Genomic DNA, 22,154 nt, shown 5'->3' with positions numbered 1-22,154 from the left:
TATTTTCACTTGTATTTTCATGTTTTTTATTCGGGAAACATTCTACCGAATTACACTCGTGCGTCAAAATTAACCTGATAATTTTTCATTTAAGCATGTTGTCAATAAAAAACAACATTCCTTTATATTCATATTTTGGAAGAGATTATTCATTCATATTTATGGCAAAATATGAATATAATCTCATGCAGTTTTTGACAACATGCTTTCATGAAAAATTATCGGTAATTTTGATGCACTTGGGTAATTACTTCCGAATAGTTTTAATCAAATATACAGGGTAATTCAAATTCGACATCCATCATTGGGATCTTGAAAATCATAGGAGATACGAGGATGACTAAATTGGGGCAAAGTTGTGCATTATTATATGCCAATGTTATGCCGTTTAGAAACATTTAAAATTTATACACCTGCCGCTGGTTGGTCAAGTCCATAAATCCTCATTTCTGATAATATTTGACCAGAATATTCCAACAATTTTTCGCAGACAGCGGTTTATGAAAACTTGGAGTTTGTTAATTAATGGCGATGTAATTTTCCAGGTCTCTGCACCATATCGTCACCCTAGAATTAGGTTGTTCTATATCCACTTTCTTCCCATCCTACAGTTTGTAATAAAAAAAATAGAATTATTGTGTTCTCTATCCTGAGAAGTGGATATGGAACGAAAATACCAGATCAAAAAATATGTTACTATGCATAAAAATTAGATTGTTCTATATCCATTTATTCTCGATCTTTTTCTCTCTAACATACAATGTATGTATCTGTTTTTATTTAAATTTAAGGCTTTTGTTTTAAGCGGGTGAAATTGCACCACTAAACGTTCGTTTGACAAATAGGCGGCAAATCGGTTCGTTTAAAAAGCACTGATTGCCTGATTTGTTAGCAAATTCGAATGTTTCACACTTTGAAATTTCATGACACCAGCTGCTTCAACTCAATTGACTGCTCAATCGTTCGTTTGAAAAGCACTGATTGCCTGATTTGTTACCAAATTCGAATGTTTCACACTTTGGAATTTCGTGAAACCAGCTGCTTCAACTCAATTGACTGCTCAATCGTTCGTTTGAAAAGCACTGATTGCCTGATTTATTAGCAAATTCGAATGTTTCATACTTTGGAATTTCGTGAAACCAGTTGCTTCAACTCAATTGACTGCTCAATCGTTCGTTTGAAAAGCACTGATTGCCTGATTTATTAGCAAATTCGAATGTTTCACACTTTGGAATTTTGTGAAACCAGTTGCTTCAACTCAATTGACTGCTCAATCGTTCGTTTGAAAAGCACTGATTGCCTGATTTATTAGCAAATTCGAATGTTTCACACTTTGGAATTTCGTGAAACCAGCTGCTTCAACTCAATTGACTGCTCAATCGTTCGTTTGAAAAGCACTGATTGCCTGATTTATTAGCAAATTCGAATGTTTCACACTTTGGAATTTTGTGAAACCAGTTGCTTCAACTCAATTGACTGCTCAATCGTTCGTTTGAAAAGCACTGATTGCCTGATTTGTTAGCAAATTCGAATGTTTCACACTTTGAAATTTCGTGAAACCAGCTGCTTCAACTCAATTGACTGCTCAATCGTTCGTTTGAAAAGCACTGATTGCCTGATTTGTTAGCAAATTCGAATGTTTCACACTTTGGAATTTCGTGAAACCAGCTGCTTCAACTCAATTGACTGCTCAATCGTTCGTTTGAAAAGCACTGATTGCCTGATTTGTTACCAAATTCGAATGTTTCACACTTTGGAATTACGTGAAACCAGTTGCTTCAACTCAATTGACTGCTCAATCGTTCGTTTGAAAAGCACTGATTGCCTGATTTATTAGCAAATTCGAATGTTTCACACTTTGGAATTTTGTGAAACCAGTTGCTTCAACTCAATTGACTGCTCAATCGTTCGTTTGAAATGCACTGATTGCCTGATTTATTAGCAAATTCGAATGTTTCACACTTTGGAATTTCGTGAAACCAGCTGCTTCAACTCAATTGACTGCTCAATCGTTCGTTTGAAAAGCACTGATTGCCTGATTTATTAGCAAATTCGAATGTTTCACACTTTGGAATTTTGTGAAACCAGTTGCTTCAACTCAATTGACTGCTCAATCGTTCGTTTGAAAAGCACTGATTGCCTGATTTGTTAGCAAATTCGAATGTTTCACACTTTGGAATTTCGTGAAACCAGCTGCTTCAACTCAATTGACTGCTCAATCGTTCGTTTGAAAAGCTCTGATTGCCTGATTTGTTACCAAATTCGAATGTTTCACACTTTGGAATTTCGTGAAACCAGCTGCTTCAACTCAATTGACTGCTCAATCGTTCGTTTGAAAAGCACTGATTGCCTGATTTATTAGCAAATTCGAATGTTTCACACTTTGGAATTTTGTGAAACCAGTTGCTTCAACTCAATTGACTGCTCAATCGTTCGTTTGAAAAGCACTGATTGCCTGATTTATTAGCAAATTCGAATGTTTCACACTTTGGAATTTCGTGAAACCAGCTGCTTCAACTCAATTGACTGCTCAATCGTTCGTTTGAAAAGCACTGATTGCCTGATTTATTAGCAAATTCGAATGTTTCACACTTTGGAATTTTGTGAAACCAGTTGCTTCAACTCAATTGACTGCTCAATCGTTCGTTTGAAAAGCACTGATTGCCTGATTTATTAACAAATTCGAATGTTTCACACTTTGGAATTTCGTGAAACCAGCTGCTTCAACTCAATTGACTGCTCAATCGTTCATTTGAAAAGCACTGATTGCCTGATTTATTAGCAAATTCGAATGTTTCACACTTTGGAATTTCGTGAAACCAGTTGCTTCAACTCAATTGACTGCTCAATCGTTCGTTTGAAAAGCACTGATTGCCTGATTTGTTAGCAAATTCGAATGTTTCACACTTTGGAATTTACAACAGCGACGGCCGAAAAACCGTATTTTTAAATACGAGCGATATTTCGCTCGAGTGATCGCTCGATTATTGCAGTCGCTTGATACTCGAGTACCTACTCGGTTATTGAAATTAATCGGTTTTTCCCATCACTAATTTTGACACCAATTGAATCTAATTGCTTTCTCTTGTTCCGTCAACAGATGTTGTATCCAACGGGAAACGAATTTCTTTACAGATACTTGTTCATGTAATTTTTTTTGGAATTGTGGTCTTTGAAATGCCTAATGATGCTTCAGTTTCACGATACATGTCGATCTTTTTGGACCAGCTTTCTCGGTGACTTATGTTGCTGGTGGACCTGTACTTGGATTTTCGCTAAGACTAATCCGTCCGCGTTTCAATTCTGCCTACCAATGAGAAATTGTCGACTACTGTGGTGCTTTACTGCTGAAAACAGAAACCAACTCGGCAAGGTATTCTTGTTGAGTCAACTGTCTTCAAAAATTGTTAACTTATTGCGCGAATATTTTCTTGGCTTAATTCGATTTTTCGACTGACTCAACTTCAAGGTACTTAGTTTAAGGACAGCTTTAAACGAAACGGTCTAAAACTTTGGTGTTAAGTCAACTAAAGGTGACAGTTAATTTTGACATAATTTTGACATATCGTCAGTGAAACGTGATAACCTGCTAACTCCATTACGTTAAGTTTTTTTATACCATTAGAAAGAGAAAAAAATACTCTATAAGTAGGGAAAGCAAATACATTTTTTCCCATTAAAGAAAATTTGCTATGTTAATTCAATAATATCTGCTAACTCCCAGTGATCTGAAATAGCCACTGAAATGCTGCTATCTCCGTAATTTCCGTTACGATCACGCTAAAGCAAACACAATACGTCGATCCAGGGTCGCACTAGGTCAAAGGGGCCCGGGTGGCAATGTAAGGAGAGGCCCGTGTGGATTTTTTTGCGTATTTTTTCGCCTTATGTTGTGGTCAAATTTTCCCTATTATATACAGGGAGTCTTAAATAAGTGCATATATTTTTAGGGGTAGTATATTTCGACCCAAGTAACACGATTATGAGTTTTTTTTGCGGGAATTTTTTCTTTCGAAAATTTGGAATTTAAAAAAAAAATTGGATTTTTTTTTAATTTTTAGTTTAAAAACATACTTTGTAATATGGCAGCATAGGTTACTATTAAATTTACAAGAAATAAAATCCAGTCATTCTCAAAATTTTGGCAAAAAATTGGAAATTTTAAAAGTGAAATTGAACTCGGTTGTTTTGGATTTATTTGAAAAAACGGTAAAGAGAAAATATTATGTTTCTTTTATCCAGATTTACAAGCCCTGGAAATATTTGCACTTATTTAAGACTCACCCTGTATAGAAATCAGGGAACTACCCTAATGCAAGGTAAACCAATGCAATGCAAATGCCATAATGCAATGCAAAAGCAAATATTGTTAAGAATAAATAATTAACTATAAAGAAGGCCCGCGAAGGCTGGGCCCCCCCTAATAGTTATATATATAATATGGCCAGTCCGACCCTGCGTCGATCCGTTCTGTAAATACGGGGTATTCGTAAAGGGTAAGGGGAAAAACGAAATTCTCTATATACCAGCAATTCATCGGCGCGGCGTGCTATAAATAGTTTAAATAACCATTACTTACTTGTACAAGAATTTTCATAATACCTAACCCGTTTTATTTTTTTTCAACGTTTTTCCACGTAAATAATACCCTTATAATACATAATCTTTATAAAAATTAAAAAATAAGGAGAAAAGTAATAAAAATTTATTAAAATCACGCTGTTTTCATCCTATAATGACCGCACTGTTTTCCAAGCTCGGTCTACTACCGTTGTAAAAAAAATAGGATTAGTTCATTAAGTCCAAAATGCCGCTACTTCAGTTCTTTAAAATGCATTAAAAATGTATTCGTTTTTGGACTTGTATGTTTTGCTTCTAGACCGACGATATTATAAATATATGGTTATGAATATCATATTTTTTAAGTTTAATTGATTATTTCTAAATCAGTTTGGGTAATATTCAATTCCATTTTCAAAATTTTAAACAATAAAGGTTTCTATCTCCAGAAATATATTTTTATTTCTTATTTCTGCAAGACGAATATCTGCTATCTCCCTATTGCGTCTGAAAAAAATGAAGTAATACGAAATATTGAGTTTTATTGTTCCCCAGCAAATAAAATTCTTATCTCTTTATCATATTAATGTTTGTAATTTTTGCTCTCCTGTAAAATTAGGAATAATGGAGTTAGCAGTTATTACATTTCACCGACGATATATTTGTTGATAGGCGCCTACTATGTTTCTATATTCAAAATATAAAAGGCATCTCTTGTAATAACCGATACGTGACTAGTATATTTATACATCCGGAACTTTAAATGGATATACTAGTAATTACAATTTTAATTCATTTTTCCACTATACTGGAAACAATATAGTCATTTTATTAAGTATGCTGTTGAATGAACCAATTTCACAGATGAGTGAATAAAAACTGAATGTTTCTGTCTTATCGCAAATAATTTATGAATCTGCATTATTGATGGGAAAAATTCAATTTGTTTTTTTTAACAAACAGCTAACTGTTTCGAGTGCTGTATTATTATTCTCTTTTAAAATTTTACCCTACACAGTGGCGCAACTTACAACAACATTAGCCCAACCCCCGAAAGACCGGCGCGGGTCATTTAAAATTGGTTTTACCTCAAATCAATGTTATCTTATAAGTGGAAGGGCTTGAGCCCCCTAAAAATCGGGGTCTAGCTGCGCCACTGGCTCTGCATATTAAATTAAGAGTATATTATACAAATAGTTAAAAGTGAAGATATTTGTACATACCTACTTAATTTTTCTAATATTGTTCTGTTTTTATTTTCAGAAAAGAAAAATGGTTGTGGATTCTACATCTACGCAAGTTTTAAGGGACCTTGAAATATCTTTAAGAACTAATCATATAGAGTAAGACTTTTTTAATGATAGTTACTGATTATTTTTAGATTTGTTTAGTTTTTTGTAATAAATATCTCAAAAAGGATGGTAGTATTCGAGGTTTTAAGAGACAAAAACAAGAAGATTTTTTTTCATTTTAAATGTTGTAAATAACCAAAATGACGATTTTTGAAGCAACATGAAAGTATTTACAATATGATCATAAAAAACGGCATCGGCGATGGCTATGAAGATCGCGGTCATTTTATGTGTAAAATTATATCGGGAATGTCATCGATCGTCATTTCCAAGCCAACTGGACGCCGCTACCTTACTGGACAACCGGATACTGAAATAGTCCAGCTGGCTAGATAAAAAAACCTTATCATTGTTACGTGGCTAATTTTTCTTGTGAAGCCATTATGAAATAGTTATGTCTGCCAGCGCGATAAGGTACACGAGTTATAATTGTGAAATAGTATAACAACGAGTTTCTAAAACGACGTTTTGCATACGAGTTCGACAGTTTGTTGGCTCTTGTCTGCGGCTCGAGCCACTAGTCGAACAAGTGTTCAAAGAAGTTGTCGAACGAGTTTTTTACGCTATTTTTTCTACGACTACAAATTACCAGCAGACTCACTCAGTTTTTGCCAGTTTTGTGAAATAATTTGCGATGTAACGATGACAGTTTTCTGACGGCTGCGTTGCGTTTGGCGTTTCAGCTAAACATTGGAGGTTAAAAATGTTAAAATTGGCACATGTCGTGTGCAAAATGACACATGTCGTGCGCTAAATCCTTAGCACACAACAGTTTGCAAAACGCCAATTTCAGATCGAGTTTTCCGTGTGTCAAACTGCATTTTCTAGGCTAGTCGTAGAAAAATAGCTTTTATTTATTATTAAGAAACGTGGAAAATTTTTCTCGTCGCTAAGATGCCGGCAGGAAACGCGAAAGAGGCATGAAATTTTGAAAAAAAATTATGGCATACATGCAGGCCGATTGGTGGAATGTAATATTTATTTATTTTAAAAGCCGTATACATAAGGACAGACAAAAAGATCGTCGATATTTTTTATCAAAAGCGCGATATTACTCTAGCGCTTTCAGGGAACGCTCGCCGCCTCATCCATTTAAGTACAGATAAATCATGTATACGATTATATTATAAATATACTGATTTATTATTTCAACAGATATTATACATTTACTATTCTGTCCCACTATTTGTAACTGACTCATTGTACTGCAGATCCTCGCTCTCGCAAACGAGTCTTTCTCTGAGTCGATATCTGCATCGTCAAATTTTTGAAGACTTAAGCTTGATTTTCTTGCATCCGTTGTCCGACGATACGTTGATACGATATTAATTTCATTCATTGTATTTAAAGGCTTCGATTGGTTAACCGTTTCTAACCAATCGAAGTCTTTAAATTCAACCAATAAAATTAATATCATCAACGTATCGTCGGACAATGAATGCATGAAAATCAAGCTTTACATGCACCGTATTATCGAATAAAAACGGCGTCAGCGATGGCTATGAAATGAAGATCGCTGTCATTTTAAATATAAAATTATATGGGAAATGTCATCGATCGTCATTTCCAAGCCAACTAGACGCCGTTTTTTTCGATCATACGGTATTATGTTTCAATTGATAACGCGGCGAGCGTTTCCTGAAAACGCTTATACAGGGTGACTCTTAAATAAGTGCAAATACCTTTAGGGGTGATATATTTTGACTCCAGGAACACGTCAATAAGATTTTCGCAAAAAAACATGTTGAAAATTGTGTATTTTTTTGTAAAATTTTCCTGTATATTTTAGAAAACTTTTTAGAACTACCTGTTCACCGCAAATTTACCCACGGTATAATTATTTCTTTACCTACCTTGCTTACGGCTTTACTCCAGGGTTGCGACACTAAAAAAATGGATGCAAATAAAAAAAAACCAGATGGCTCACAAAATTATTTAAAAATAAATCAATTTCTTTTTTAATTTGCAAACTTGAATAGTAACTCGGTTATTTTGGACTTATTTGGAAAATGATAAAGTAAAAACATTTCTTTTATTGAGATCTACCAGCTCTGAAAATGTTTGCACTTATTCAGGACTCACCCTGTAGAGTAATATCGCACTTTTGGTAACTGTCTACCACTGATTGAGCCACGATTTTTGTGTCTACCTTTTTGCGTACGGCTTTTTAAATAAATAAACATGACATTCCACCAATCGGCATGCATGTACGCGATGATTTTTTTGTCAAAATTTCATGTCTTTCGCGTTGTCTGCCATTTTAGCCACGAGAATATTATCTGCAAACAATTTTCCATGTGGCAATTATAACTCGTGTACCTTATAATATTTTTAGTGTCAAAATTTCACCCTTTCGACCTCACTTTAAGCCCCGGGATCGCGCTGGCAGACATGACTATTTCATAATGGCTACACAAAAGAAAACTTCACAAGAAAAATTAGCCATGTAACGATGATAAGTTTTTTTATGTAGCCAGCTCTCCGTCTAAAAGACTTTTGGACTTTCATTGTCTTTATTTATTTTAATTTTCACAGCGTTTCGGTCAGATGTATCCGAAAAAAATTCTTTTAGTATAAATACTGAATTTTTGACTGTCATTTTGGTATATTGAGGGGCGTCCATTAATTACGTGAAGGGATCTGGATATATAGGATGTTGAAGCCGGTTAGGTTGCAAAAAATAGTTTAAAAATGTGAGAAAATCGGATTAATTAACCGTAAAACATATTTCTAGACTGAGATATGCCGAAATCTGACACACTTCTTCTATACAGGGTGTCAAAAGAAATAGTTATCTAACTTCGGTTTGTGATTTTACAGATAAAAATAAAAGTTCCTATGCACATATGCCCTAAATGCTCCCCAAAGGCTTTACAGCTCTCGAAAGGACAAATAAAAATAATATACAGGGTGGCGCACCTCATTCGCCTCGGTTGATTATACGAAAACGGAAAGATGTAGAAACAAAATATTTTATGGGTATATGCGGGGAGATAATGTGCACAATTTAAAATTATTTTGAAATGTACAGGGTGTTTCAGAACTAAGATCCATACCAAAGTTATAAGTTTTCTTATGGAACACCCGGTATTTTATTTCATTTTTGGATTCTTCGGCCCAAAAAAAGGTATTTATTATAAGGGTTAAATATGTTTAAAATCTTTAGTTTTTGAGATATTTAAAGATATTTGAATTTGCATGCTACAAGAGAATAGATTATTAACACCCTGTACATTACTTTTCAGAATTAGTTCTTGTGCTGAGTTTAAAGGTAGGGAAAAAAACAAAAAAAACTTTACAGAAAAATGATATTCCCTCCTTAAATGTATACAGGGGTACAGGGGTACCAAAAATTGCTGGTATACAGGGGTACCAAAAATTGCTGGTCTATTTTAAATATTTATTTTACAGAAAAGCTTTGTTATTTCAAATGCAACACTATGTATTTTTTTAAATAAGTGGAAACAGATTTAAAGGCTCTTTCAAACTATATTATGGTTTCCTATACCTATCTGGCTCAGATTTTAAATAAAAAGCGATTTTTCAATAAAATTGTAATCAAGATGGCTAGTGTTTCATGGCAAGTTTCTTGTAACAGTTAGTAGCTATTTTCAAAATCGAAATTAGTTTATGGACTTATTTAAATTTATACCAGTTGACTTTTATTTAATTTACTTGCAATAGTTTAATAAATAATATTTATTAAATATGTGTATATTATTATATCAAGAAAAACGAAGAAGTAGAGTTCTTTGAATTTTTTTACGATGACTTGTAGATATATGAATTTTCTATAAAATAGCCAATTACGGCAAATTCATTTTATTCACTTTCAACGACAGGTTTCTGCCGAATAGGTTTTTTATAAGCCACACTATCAGCTCTGCGAAATAGGACAAGAAGTTTTTCAAAGAAACGCTTATCAGGAAGATTCCTATTTGGATATCTTTGAGCATAAGCCCTTGAGGCCAAGAAGCAATTTTCCTCACAAAATAATATCACTAGTAACATATCTATTCGTTTCGCCAGCAGATACTGCTTTATTTTTCTTGATAAAATAATGAATACTTACTTATTAAACTATTGTAGGTAAATTTAAGTAAACTGTTATAAATTATAAATAATAATATCCATAAACTAATGTCGACTTTGAAAATAGTTAGGTACTAACTGTCACTAGAAAATTGCCATGGCGACACCAGCCATCTTGATTGCAATTTTATTTAAAAATCGCTTTTTATTCAAAATCTGAGCTATATAGTTTGAAAGAGCATTTGAATCTGCTTCGATTTATTTAAAAAAATACAGGATATTGCATTTGAAATAACGAAGTTTTTATAAAAAATATATCCTTAAAATAGATCAGCAACTTTTGATAGCCCTGTATAAATTTAAGGAACTAATACCATTTTTCAGTAAAGTTTATTTCTCTACCTTTAAACTCAGCGTAAGAATTAATTCTGAAAAGTAATGTACACGGTGTTAATAGTCGATTCTTAAATGCACGATTGTAGCATGCAAATTTAAATATCTTTAAATATCTCAAAAACTAAAGATTTTAAATATATTTAACCCTTATAATAAATGCCTTTTTTTGGGCCCAAGAATCCAAAAAATTAAACAAAATACCGGGTGTTCCATAAGAAAAAATATAACTTTGGTAAGGATCTTAGTTATGAAGCACCCTGTATATTTTAAAATAATTTTAAATTGTGCATATTGTCTCCCCACATATACCCATAAAATATTTTGTTTCTACATCTTTCCGTTTTCGTATAATCAACCGAGGCGAATGAGGTGCGCCACCCTGTATTGTGATTATTTTTAAAAACATTGGTAAATAGTTTTTCTTAAATTTGGTATTCTTAAGGTGCGTATTCATTATCCGAACGAACAAGCGAACGAACGAACGAACGAATGAAAGTGCGGTATATTTAGACGGGGACCGAACGCATGCGGCCGTTCGTTCGTTCGTTCGCTCGACCATCCGTTTCGAGTCGGTACATCAAAGGCGTTCGCGTCCGATCTTCTCGTGCGGTCCCCGTCCATACCACTAGCGAACATTCGTTCGTTCGTTCGTTCGTTCGTTCGGATAATGAATACGCACCTTTATACACATTTTAGTGCCAAAGCGAATGGCAATAGTGTAAAATTCTGTAACAGCCCTGAAAGGGTACTTTACGTTCAAATAGAGAGTACAACTGGTGGTACTTCTTTTTTTACTCTTATAGATACAGTAAATTCAACAAACAAAATAAAAAGCTAGGCCTTTTTTACGTAAAAAAAAGATGCTCTTCGTTTACTTCGAAACAGTGAACGATTTTCAAGATATTTTCGTCTAAAGGTTACGATGCATCGATTTTAGAAATAGTGAAATGATAAAATTTAAAGAAATTATAAATAAATTAACGTCCTGATTTTGCTAATAATACTAAAATCGATGCATCGTAACCTTTAAACGCAAATATCTTGAAAACCATTTACCGTTTCGAACTAAACGAAGAGCACCGTTTTTACGTAAAGAAGGCCTAGCTTTTTATTTTGTTTGTTGAATTTACTGTATTTATAAGGATAAAAGAAGTACCATCAGTAGTACTCTGTCCCAGAAAAGTACTTTTTAGGTGTAAAGTAAATATTATAAGGTAATTTTACCCTATCGCCATTCGCTTTGGCAATAAAATGTGTGTAGTACCAAATTTCAAGAAAAACGAATTACCAATGTTTCTAAAAATAAACAAAATATGTTATTTTTATTTGCCCTTGCGAGGGCTGTAACTTCTTCGGGAAGCATTTTAGGGCATCTGTTTATAGGAACTTTTTGTTTTATCAAAAAGAAGTAGAATCACCCACCGACAGACACACTATTTTTTGACACTCTGTATATTAAAATCGCTGTATAGATAAAAAATAAAGTACCAACTGTAAAGTTATTTAGTACTGATATAACAAAAATAGCTTTAATAGTCTTAGGGTGTATTCCGTTGCTTACCTTGGTTATGGTTTTATGTTCCGTTTCTATCGGTTTCCTGAAAGTTTTCTTATTACGGAACACGGTTCCTGAAAAATTCGGTTATAACTGTCACCAAACTAACGACCGCGAGAAGGCTGGTTTTCATTTATCATTTATGTGACAGAAATCAAGCAAATATTGGAAGTTTGAGTGAAATTCTCATTTAATTTCTAAAATTTGTAATAATATTTTGTATTTATATCCAAAAGCAATGGAGGTAGGCAGTAAAGGTAAATAAATTTCATTAACTAAATAGAATTACTTTTTAGGACCATTTAAACTTATCATGCAGCCATTGTTTCTTAAAGTCAGGAACATTTAAAGAAAACATGAAAAACAAGACAACAAGTAATCGTGAATGTTTTGTAAGCTATAAAAATATAAATATTGATTAGATTTGTTTATTTATTATTGATCTGTTTTAATATTGGACCTGAAAATCTTCACTTGAGCTGTCTAACGAGTTTAACAGTTTATTAATAAAGTACTTTTCAGTATTAAACTCCACTGAAAAGAAGAAGCAAACGTAAAAGCAGAGAACAGGTACATTAAAAATGCATAAAATATAAATTTTATAATAGAGGTATTGAAATTTAGAAAACGTCAACATTTGACGTTTCCAGTATTTTACCAAACCGTTCCGTATCAAACCGATATTTTTCAGGAACCGCTCTTTACCGTAGTTTATCAGGGTGCATTCTATTTTTTTTTTTTAAATTCAGGCCATTCTATTTAAAAAAAAAATAAAAAAAAACGATTTTTTTTATTTTAATCAGTTTTTTTATTTAAATCGGATTTTTTTATTTTAATGAATTTTCTATCTTAAGTCCTATCCTAAATGGCTAAATCTTCTTAACTCTGCCCGATATCGATAATATTAACATTTCTACTGCGCGTGTCTTGTTTCCACATCGGTCATCGATATATTTTATTCTGTAAAGTTTGTCGATGCTCCTGTTTCCGCAAAAAATCGTCAGCTTAAATCAAAGGATTTTTTTTATGGAAATAGTCATGACTGTCTTAAGTCGAGAATAAAATTGGTACCATCTAATGTTCAAAGTGCAAAGTACTTATTGCAGAACAAAATGTCGGTAAAAATTTGGGGAATGAACTAGAAGATAAATTAGGGAAAGGCAGTAGTTAGCTTGATCAACATTCAGCTGTTTCAAAAAAAAATATAAAAGAGCCTTGACACCAGCATATGTTTTGACATTGATTATAGTTTTCGGAAATAAAAATATAACCTGACATCAGAAGAAACTAGTTCTGCACTAGAGTTTGCGAATGAAATGGATTCGAATACCGGATTTCTGACACTTCACAATTTCAAAATAAATCTCTGCCATTTAGAAAAATGAATTCACAGGAAATAACTTTAAAAATCGGTCCAACATTTTAGTAGACGAATAGATATTAAGTAGGTTTATGTGTTATCTGTTATATCTTTTAAATTATTTTTCGATTAGTATTTAAACCGAGATTTAAACGTTACAACAGCAAGTGTAACTTTGTATTTGATGAATAAATACAGGGTGATTCCTGTAAGTCGGTTATGCTTTCGGGGAATGATGGGCGACGTCGAAATATTAATTTTGATATAGCACACTATGGGTCGGAAATGCCTCTTACGCAAGATACAGGGCACTGTTCGGTTTTTATATGATTCAAAATAAAAAATATATAAATTGTAAAATTAGTAATTTTTTAATGGCTATAATGCGTTCTTTCTAAATCATCGAACAACTAAATAATTTCCATAGATCCAGTGACGTACCGTGACTTTGAATTTTGAGACCAAAAACTGAAACAATAATTTGTCAAAAAAATCATATTACAGCTATATGTTTTATTTTGTATGAAAATGTTAACTAATAAGTTAGAATAATTATATTTCTTCCCTAACTAAGTGGTTTTATCGCTAAATTTATCTAAAGCTAAGTACAACACAAATCTTAAATACGTGACTATTATAACAACAAATACATCGTAAAAGACTATTTTTGTAGCATTCTGAACGAGGATTCAAGTTAAACTTTTTAGAAAATAATTTAAAGGAAAAATGGAACCTGCTTGCAGATGCTTGTTCCGAGTAAAATCCTAGAGCTCTATGATTTGCTTTTATAAACTCTGGCACATGATGCAGAATTGCATGAATCTTTGGAGTTATCTTAATACCTAAGTTGAGTATTTCCAATCTAAATTGTTCGATGTCATGTTCAAAATGTTTGTTTAGTGCTTGACCACAACAACTCAAAACTACTTGACTGAATGCAGAAAACACTGCAATATATTTATTCCTAAAAAAAAGATGTTTAGGTTTTTGCTTCTAAAATCTTTGAATAGGATTCTTTACCGGGCGATATCGTCTTCAAAATATCCACTTTCTTTAAAAGTTATCTGGCGTTATTTCCGTTACATTTTCCATAATGATCTAGTTTCAATCCCGTTTTTTATCCATTCTGTTGCAACATTGGTATTCTCCAATTCAAGACAATCAAATAGTTTTTGAACCACACCTAACAAAAGGTGAAGCTCAGGAGGGGGAATATACTTTAAGACAGGTGTTTCTTCGTCGCCAATGATTAAAGGTATGTTTATACAGTTTTCTAAAAAACAATTGCCCTTTTTTATATGGTTCATTGAACAACAGTTTAAAAAATACAAAAAAAAATATTTCAAACAAAAACGCTTACTAAAATCTTTGGCTTTTGTTATATTTCCTCCAGATTGTTGCCATAAATTTGTATTTTCTGTAATACTTTTATATTTATATTTTATATTATATAGTTCTGAATGATCCTTTAATTTCCATTTCCTTTACATTTACATCACACCATGGGCAAGTGTGAGTGGATGAATTTGACTGGAGACCAAGGAGAATCATAATATCTAGATCTAACGTCTCAAAGAGGCTTTTAATGGCTTTTAATGTTAGCATAAGATTCAGACAACTTTGGTCCTAAGCCAATTATGAATAGTTTATTAATTCCAGCACTTTTATATTTCTTGAAATATTCAGGATCATTTTCAGGGAGCACATTCAGACAAACTTTAAGTGATCCACCACCACTATCAATGCCAATTTTTAGATGAAAATCTTCAGGTAATTCTCTAATTTCCAAAATATATGATAGAAGACCAGATAAATCTGAGCAGTATACAAAAATTAATATTAACTGAATTAACATTTTTCCTTTAAATTATTTTATAAAATGTTTAACTTGAATTCTAGTTCAGAATGCTACCAAAATAGTCTTTTACAATGTATTTGTTGTTATAATAGTCCACGTATTTAAGATTTGTGTTGTACTTAGCTTTAGATAAATTTAGCGATAAAACCACTTAGTTAGGGAAGAAATATAATTATTCTAACTTATTAGTTAACATTTTCATACAAAATAAAACATATAGCTGTAATATGATTTTTTTGACAAATTATTGTTTCAGTTTTTGGTCTCAAAATTCAAAGTCACGGTACGTCACTGGATCTATGGAAATTATTTAGTTGTTCGATGATTTTGAAAGAACGCATTATATGGCCATTAAAAAATTACTAATTTTACAATTTATATATTTTTTATTTTGAATCATATAAAAACCGAACAGTGAGGGTGTTAAAGTTTTTGAAAAATTAAAGATATTCTTTAATAGTTTTTTAACAGTTGAAGGTATCGTTATAAAATTTTAGTATAGGAGTCTACCTAACAGAGACACTTTAAATGTAAAGAGTAGAGGTTTTAGTTTCAACCAGTGGCGTAGCTGTGATACGCATCGGGTAATATTTTCAAAAAAAAAATAGTACGTCACTGAGTTTTATTTACTCGGTTTATTTCCAAGAAAAATGTCTCTTGCAACTTTCTCCTATCTAACACCATTTTGTCAAAATTTATAAATAAATATTTTTTTTTAATGAGAACCTTAAATATGCGAATTATTATAACTACCTTAAAACTAAGAATTTTATTATTAGCAATAAAAAAAAATTCTAGTTTAAATTTATAATTTTTTAAAAATTTATTTAGAGCTAATAGTAAAAAGTACCAAAGTTACCCAAGATGAAGGGAGCTAACGATGCACTTTTTGAGCTAACGATGCACGTTTCTGCCCTCTAGTTATAATAATTCGCTGTATTTAAGATTCTCATTAAAATTTTATTTATTTTTAAATTGTGACAAAATGGTGTTAGATAGGAGAAAGTTGCAAGAGACATTTTTTCTTGGAAATAAACCGAGTAAATAAAAAAACTCCGAAACTTTTATTTTTATCAGTGGCGTACTATTTTTTTTTGGAAAAATTACCCGATGCGTATCACATCTACGCCACTGGTTGAAACTAAAACCTCTTCTTTTTACATTTAAAGTGTCTCTATTAGATAGAATCCTATAATGAAAATTTATAACGATACCTTCAACTGTTAAAAAACGATTAAAGAATATCTTTAATTTTTCTAAAACTTAAACACCCTGTATCTTGCGTAAGAGGCATTTCCGACCCATAGTGTGCTATATCAACATTAATATTTCGACGTCCCCTATCATTCCCCGAAAGCATGACCGACTTACAGGAATCACTCTGTATAGGGTATATTTATTATAAGAATACTTTTTTATAGCTTTATAGAAAAAGTTTCTGTAACTTTTACAGTTATTTTTCGATTTATCATAAGTTTATAAACAAGTTGATGTTTTTGATTTAAATCCATGATTAAAATAAAAAAAAAAACGTTAATTGCACCCTGATAACAATAATAAAGCATATTGAATATTTTTAAATAAATCCAAAGCATCGATGCTCAAAATACAAATTTCGAAGCATCTCTTGTGTGATTAGGGATGGGGGGATGGGGTCGAGATAAATATTACGACATCTCACAAAGGGTGAGGGGGGGGATAGCTTCAAAAACTCTTCACGTAATTAATGGACGCTCCTTTGCTGTTTGTTGAGTTATCCGGTTTCTTATTATATTAATTTTTTCTATCTAGATGGGTACGAGAATTTTTAAACGAAGAAAACAACGGTTTGGACGTACTAATTGACTATCTCAGTTTTCGTCTGGGAATGATGAGGCACGAACAGAGAATTGCCGATTCCCGATCAACGTCGGAAGAAAAGTTAGGCTCCACTACTGGGACTACGTTTAGTTCAACCGCTTTCGAGAAAAGTTTAGACAAAAGTTTTGATAGGTAAGACGTCTTCATAATACCGGGTATTTCACAAAATTGGCTCACCCTTATATCTTTTTTTTTTCAAAATAGCGATAGTTGTTATGTATCAACACTCAGATCAGTAAGTATATGATATAAATCAAGATTGATTGGCGTATTAAATCATTTTCGGTCAGTTCCTGTATCACCGGAAATGACTACAACTTTTGATTTTTAAATGGTACCCTCATCATTTTTTTTTGCTTTATTTGATAGAAAACGACTTTCTGAATCGAATTATATCCCATCCATATGAGATGTAAGTAGTTGACATCAACTTTTGACATTTTCGCTTAAAAAAATATATAATTTAAATTTCAATCTAGAGTGTCATAGCTGTGTTCATAACGAAAATTTGACTCGAAATGGCAAGTATGTGGTACCAAACTATTCTTAAAAAAATACTGTTTCCAAATATGCTAATGACCCATCCTCGTTCCATCTAAATATTTGAAAAAATGAGTTTTGATCAAAAATACGACTGGGGCGTCTTTTAAATGGATAGGAAAAGTCACGATAAATATCAGACGATCAGATATATTTTTCCAAGGCTTCTTAATTAAAAATTAGTTTTTTTAAGATACCCGTGTCACTCTAGATTAAAAAAAATCATATTTTTAAGCGAAGATGACAAAAGTTGACAAATGATATGTCATTCTATTCACAATCTCATTTTCTGTTGATGTCAAAAGATACGACATGAGCATCTTTTAACTAGCTAGGAAAAGTCATGAAAAAACAATAGACGATCAAATAATATATATATTTTTCTAAGGCTTCTTGCTTAAAATTTAATGATTTTAAGATAGCCATGTCACTCTAGATTGAAAAATAAAATACAATTTTTTTAAGCGAAGATGTCAAAAGTTGACATATGATATGCCATTCTATTCAGAATGTCATTTTCTATTAAATAAAGTAAAAAAATACCTAGGATAACATTTAAAAATCAAAAAATGTAATAATTTCCGGTGAAATAGGAGGTGACCAGAACTAACTGAATACGTCAATCAATCCTGATTTATGTCATATAAAGAAATAAAAAATGTATAGGTGTGAGCCACTTTTGAAACCCACCCGGTAGAGACTGTTCGGCTAGAGAATAGGCAGGTGTGTTTGTCACTTTAATTCACTGATAAATTTTTCTTTTTGTCATTTTTTGAATGCTATTTGTCAAAATCCGAAGATTTTGACAAATACACTAATTCTTTGGAGAGACACCATACCGTGTAGTGCATCGGAACACGGGACACAGGAAATCACATGTAAATTTTGAAAGCATCAAATATTATCTCCCAAGATCATTTTATGCAAAAGTTGTATTAGACTTTTTTAAGAGGCGTTAAAGTTGTACTTTTGTGTAGAATTTCGTTTCGTTTGAAATAGTAATTTAAAAGTTATTTACAAAAATCTACCTTCAATTTAGTAAAATTTATAATACTACTCAGAGAAAGCTACAATTAAAATACCAGCAAAAATGTGATTGTGTCATTGTCAAATTCGATGTCACATTTTGTTTACAAAAAATTGAAGGTATCAAATAGTCTAAGATCTGGTCTAAGAGCTAGCAACGTTGTCGAGAAAGTATTTTAAGACGCAGAAAAAAAATCGTGGGTGTTCGGGAAGGCTTGAAAGGAAACAATGTTTTTGTGACGTTTTGCGACTTTATTGTCGCTTCTTCAGGCACCAAAACATATATTAATCCACATTATGCCTACAAACATTGATGGCGATTCCAACCGCCAACACTAAGACACATACAGACGAATTGAACAGAAACTTAACGGGTACTCTTTGGCCCGATATAAACCGATGCTCGGTTTGTGTCGTACTAGAGTACTAGTCGAACTAGAGTTTGTGTCGTACTAGAGTAACATTGCAAAAACATTGTTTCCTTTCAAGCCTTCCCAAACACCCACGATTTTTTTTCTGCATATTAATTCCCGGAAACTAACAATATTCATAATAGTATTTTAAGACGTCTGGCTCTTTGATATATTTTTTACTATGCTCCCTGGAACAGCATGCGGCCCATGGGTTTTAGAAAAAGCATGTACATGCAAGCGAATGGGACACCTGCACTATGGCATGTGGTCAATGCAATGGCATTACATGTATGAACCCAACAAGTGTGGAAGTGAATGAGGACTATCCTTAAGATAAGTTATCCTATTTTTGAGCTAAGGTTTTTCTTATTTTGTTATTAAACGTGTAAATTCTTCAATATACCTATTTCATTTGAAATTATTTGTAAAACTGCAATTTTTCTTATTCAATGTTTTTAAAATGTAAAAAACGCACATTTAAAAAAATTATCTCCGCCACTGGTAACTTATCTTTATTAAAAGGATCGTTTTTATAGGAACTTGTATCCTAATAATTTTTTGGTCTCGAGATTTATCTCAAAAATGCTTTCATTTGAAGTTAAACACAGAATGGTGGGGTTATTAAAACCAGTCTTCCTAAATTAACGAATTCGCACCTGCACCACTGAAATTCTAAAAATTTTGGTTCTTTACCTATGTGGTAGGAAATTTTCTTCTCTTCGATTTTTTACTCTTGACTTTTTTTCTTAAAATTCGTAGTTTTAGAGTTATTGAAGAAAAAGTAAAAAAGGGCCATTTTTCCCCTTGTAGGGGTGGTTTTGGGTTGACGGGCTCAACGGTCTATCGCTGGGGTTTCAGGATGTTTAAAGATCTACAAAATGAAGCTCCATGCAAAATTGCAGCTTGTCTCTAATTTGTTGAAGGTCACCCATGTAAAACGATGTATCGGCCCTGAGCTAAGTACAGAGTGTCTTAAAACTGAATATTTTAGATTTAAAGAAATATGTCTATTTTTAAATAGGCGGTCCATCTCAAACTAATTCTTTTGTAGATGATCATTCCAATTCAGAAAAAAAAACACCAAAATTAACTACCATAGATAAAGTTTAGATTGGAAAGTGCCCATAAGGGCAATGGAAACACTATTTGGCGCTATTCTTGCAACGGTCGCGACCCAAAGCTTTTGAAAATTTCGGAGCGGTTCGGCTTTTTCCGGAATTATATCGCCAAATATTATTCAAATATATTATTATTTTCTTTTAATTTTATAAATAAAATACAGTGTGTTGCATACAAGAAACTTTATTTTATACAAGATCAAATAGGAAATACCTAGAAACATTGGAAACCGACGTTATTTCGCGATCCACGATGGTTCTTGTAGTTCACAGCACATCTTTTTAAGTTTTTAATGCCACTTTTTCACAATTATCACGGGTTTGAGTAAGTAATACTTAAATTAAACTCACAAGATAGCAATAATTACTTTGAAAATGGACTCTTTAAACACTTTTTGAATTTTTTTCAATGAGAGCGGTTTAGATTTTGAAAGATTTTATAATTTTTGAAGATTCTGACTTTGATAAGAGATATGGACATTGGACATGTATTATAAATTTTTAGTAATTTGAAGGTAGATTTTTGCAAATAACTTTTAGATGGCTATTGCAAGTAAACGAAATTCTAGACGGCAGTACACCCATAGTAGAAGGAAAAGAGTAGTAGCACTCTCCCAAATATTTTCTGCTAGTTTTTACAATCTGTCGAATATCGGCAGATTGCAAAGCAGATTTCAGTTAAGTTCCGTCCGTCGACCTGCGAGGTTCGAGCGTTGCGTCCCAGCACAGCTACGGATTGACAAAAAATGAATACCTTACTGTGTGCTGCTTTTGGTTGTAGTAATAATTCCAAAAATTGTGCTTTGAGTTTTTTTTGAGGGTCATTTCTGATCATGTTTGTGTTCAGGTTAAGTTTCTCATGACTGATTACTACTTAATAATTTCATATTATTTTCATTTAAACCTCAATTTTTTGCCTTGCTTGCTGTTTAACGAACTGTACCATCATTGAACAAAAATTTGTTAGTACCGAAAGTACCGAAAAAAAAACTGGAAATCCCGGTTCCTTAGAGGCATGGTACCGAAATTACCGGTTTCAAAAAGCAGCTCCGGTTCCGGAAACGCTATAGCGTAGCATAACCAGCAATCGCCCTATACAGGGTGAGTTTTAAATAAGTGCAACTTTTTTTAGGAGTAGTATATTTTGACCCTAGAAATATATGAGGATTTTTCTGCGCAATTTTTTTTTTTGAAGAAAATCTGGAATTTTTTGTTCTGGTTATAAAAACATAATTTCTTGATATTATGGTAACTAGTTCAGAACCGGAAATTATTACCCCTGGTTCTTTTCTGGTACCTTTCTGGGACTCGGTAACAATAACTAAAATATTCTTTTATTACGTTAGAAAGTAGTGATGCTATTTCTCATTGTTCTTGCTTCTTTTCTCTTTTGAAATTTCTGTAATGTTTATTAGCAATTATTGAAGTTTAAATATGTTATTTTATTATTTAGTACAATGTGCTGGTTCAATGTATTAGTTATCCAATGAAAATCACAAAATCCTTGACAGTGATAGATGTGTCTGTGATTTTAATTTCAAAGTAGTTTATTTTTTTTATTTTACAAAGAAATAAGTTGGTATAATTGGAACGCATAATTGATATTTAAATTTTGAGTGACAAGTGATTACTTCAAAATATTGAAAAAAAAAACTGTATGAAACTGAAAAAATCTAATCTTGGTTAATTAACTTTAATCTTAATTTTTTCTGCAGTACTAAAATATATTATTTACCTACCATGTGATGTTATTTTACAGATACTCCAGTTTTTAGTACCATGTACGAGATGGTATACAACCTTATTTGTGGCTAATACAACTCTCTGACCATAGTCTCTGGCAAACTGTGTCTCTGGCGGTCTCTGTGCACTGAATATTAACTGTAAACTATGGTCTGGGTAAACACTTAATTTTAAAAAACACGAAATACAAGTAACAACACAATCCAAAATGCAAAATGCAAAATATTTATCATTTCTATTTGACATAATTTAAAACAAAAGACCTATAATTTGGCAAGAGTTTGACAACTCTCAAAAATCTTAAGTCGAGTTCATACGCATAAGCGTCCGTTTGTTGTTCA

The 22,154-nt window shown here is 32.4% G+C and overlaps 1 protein-coding gene across 2 annotated transcripts in view; it reads left to right on the top strand.

Moving 5' to 3' along the window:
• The window catches only part of LOC115878539 (formin-like protein), a 237,038-nt gene that overhangs the window by 163,545 nt on the left and 51,339 nt on the right, over positions 1 to 22,154 (top strand). For both annotated transcript variants that reach the window (XM_030895062.1, XM_030895063.1), the window contains exons 4-5: positions 5,824 to 5,903; positions 16,905 to 17,105. In XM_030895062.1, the coding sequence (XP_030750922.1) occupies positions 5,824 to 5,903; positions 16,905 to 17,105 (281 nt within the window). The remainder of the gene's footprint in view (positions 1 to 5,823; positions 5,904 to 16,904; positions 17,106 to 22,154) is intronic.

Source organism: Sitophilus oryzae, unplaced genomic scaffold, assembly GCF_002938485.1.
Source record: "Sitophilus oryzae breed Bouriz unplaced genomic scaffold, Soryzae_2.0 scaffold_1517_pilon_pilon, whole genome shotgun sequence".
In the NCBI taxonomy this organism is placed as follows: domain Eukaryota; kingdom Metazoa; phylum Arthropoda; class Insecta; order Coleoptera; family Curculionidae; genus Sitophilus; species Sitophilus oryzae.
Note: the sequence above shows the minus strand (reverse complement) of the source record. Positions and strands in the feature narration are given on the sequence as shown.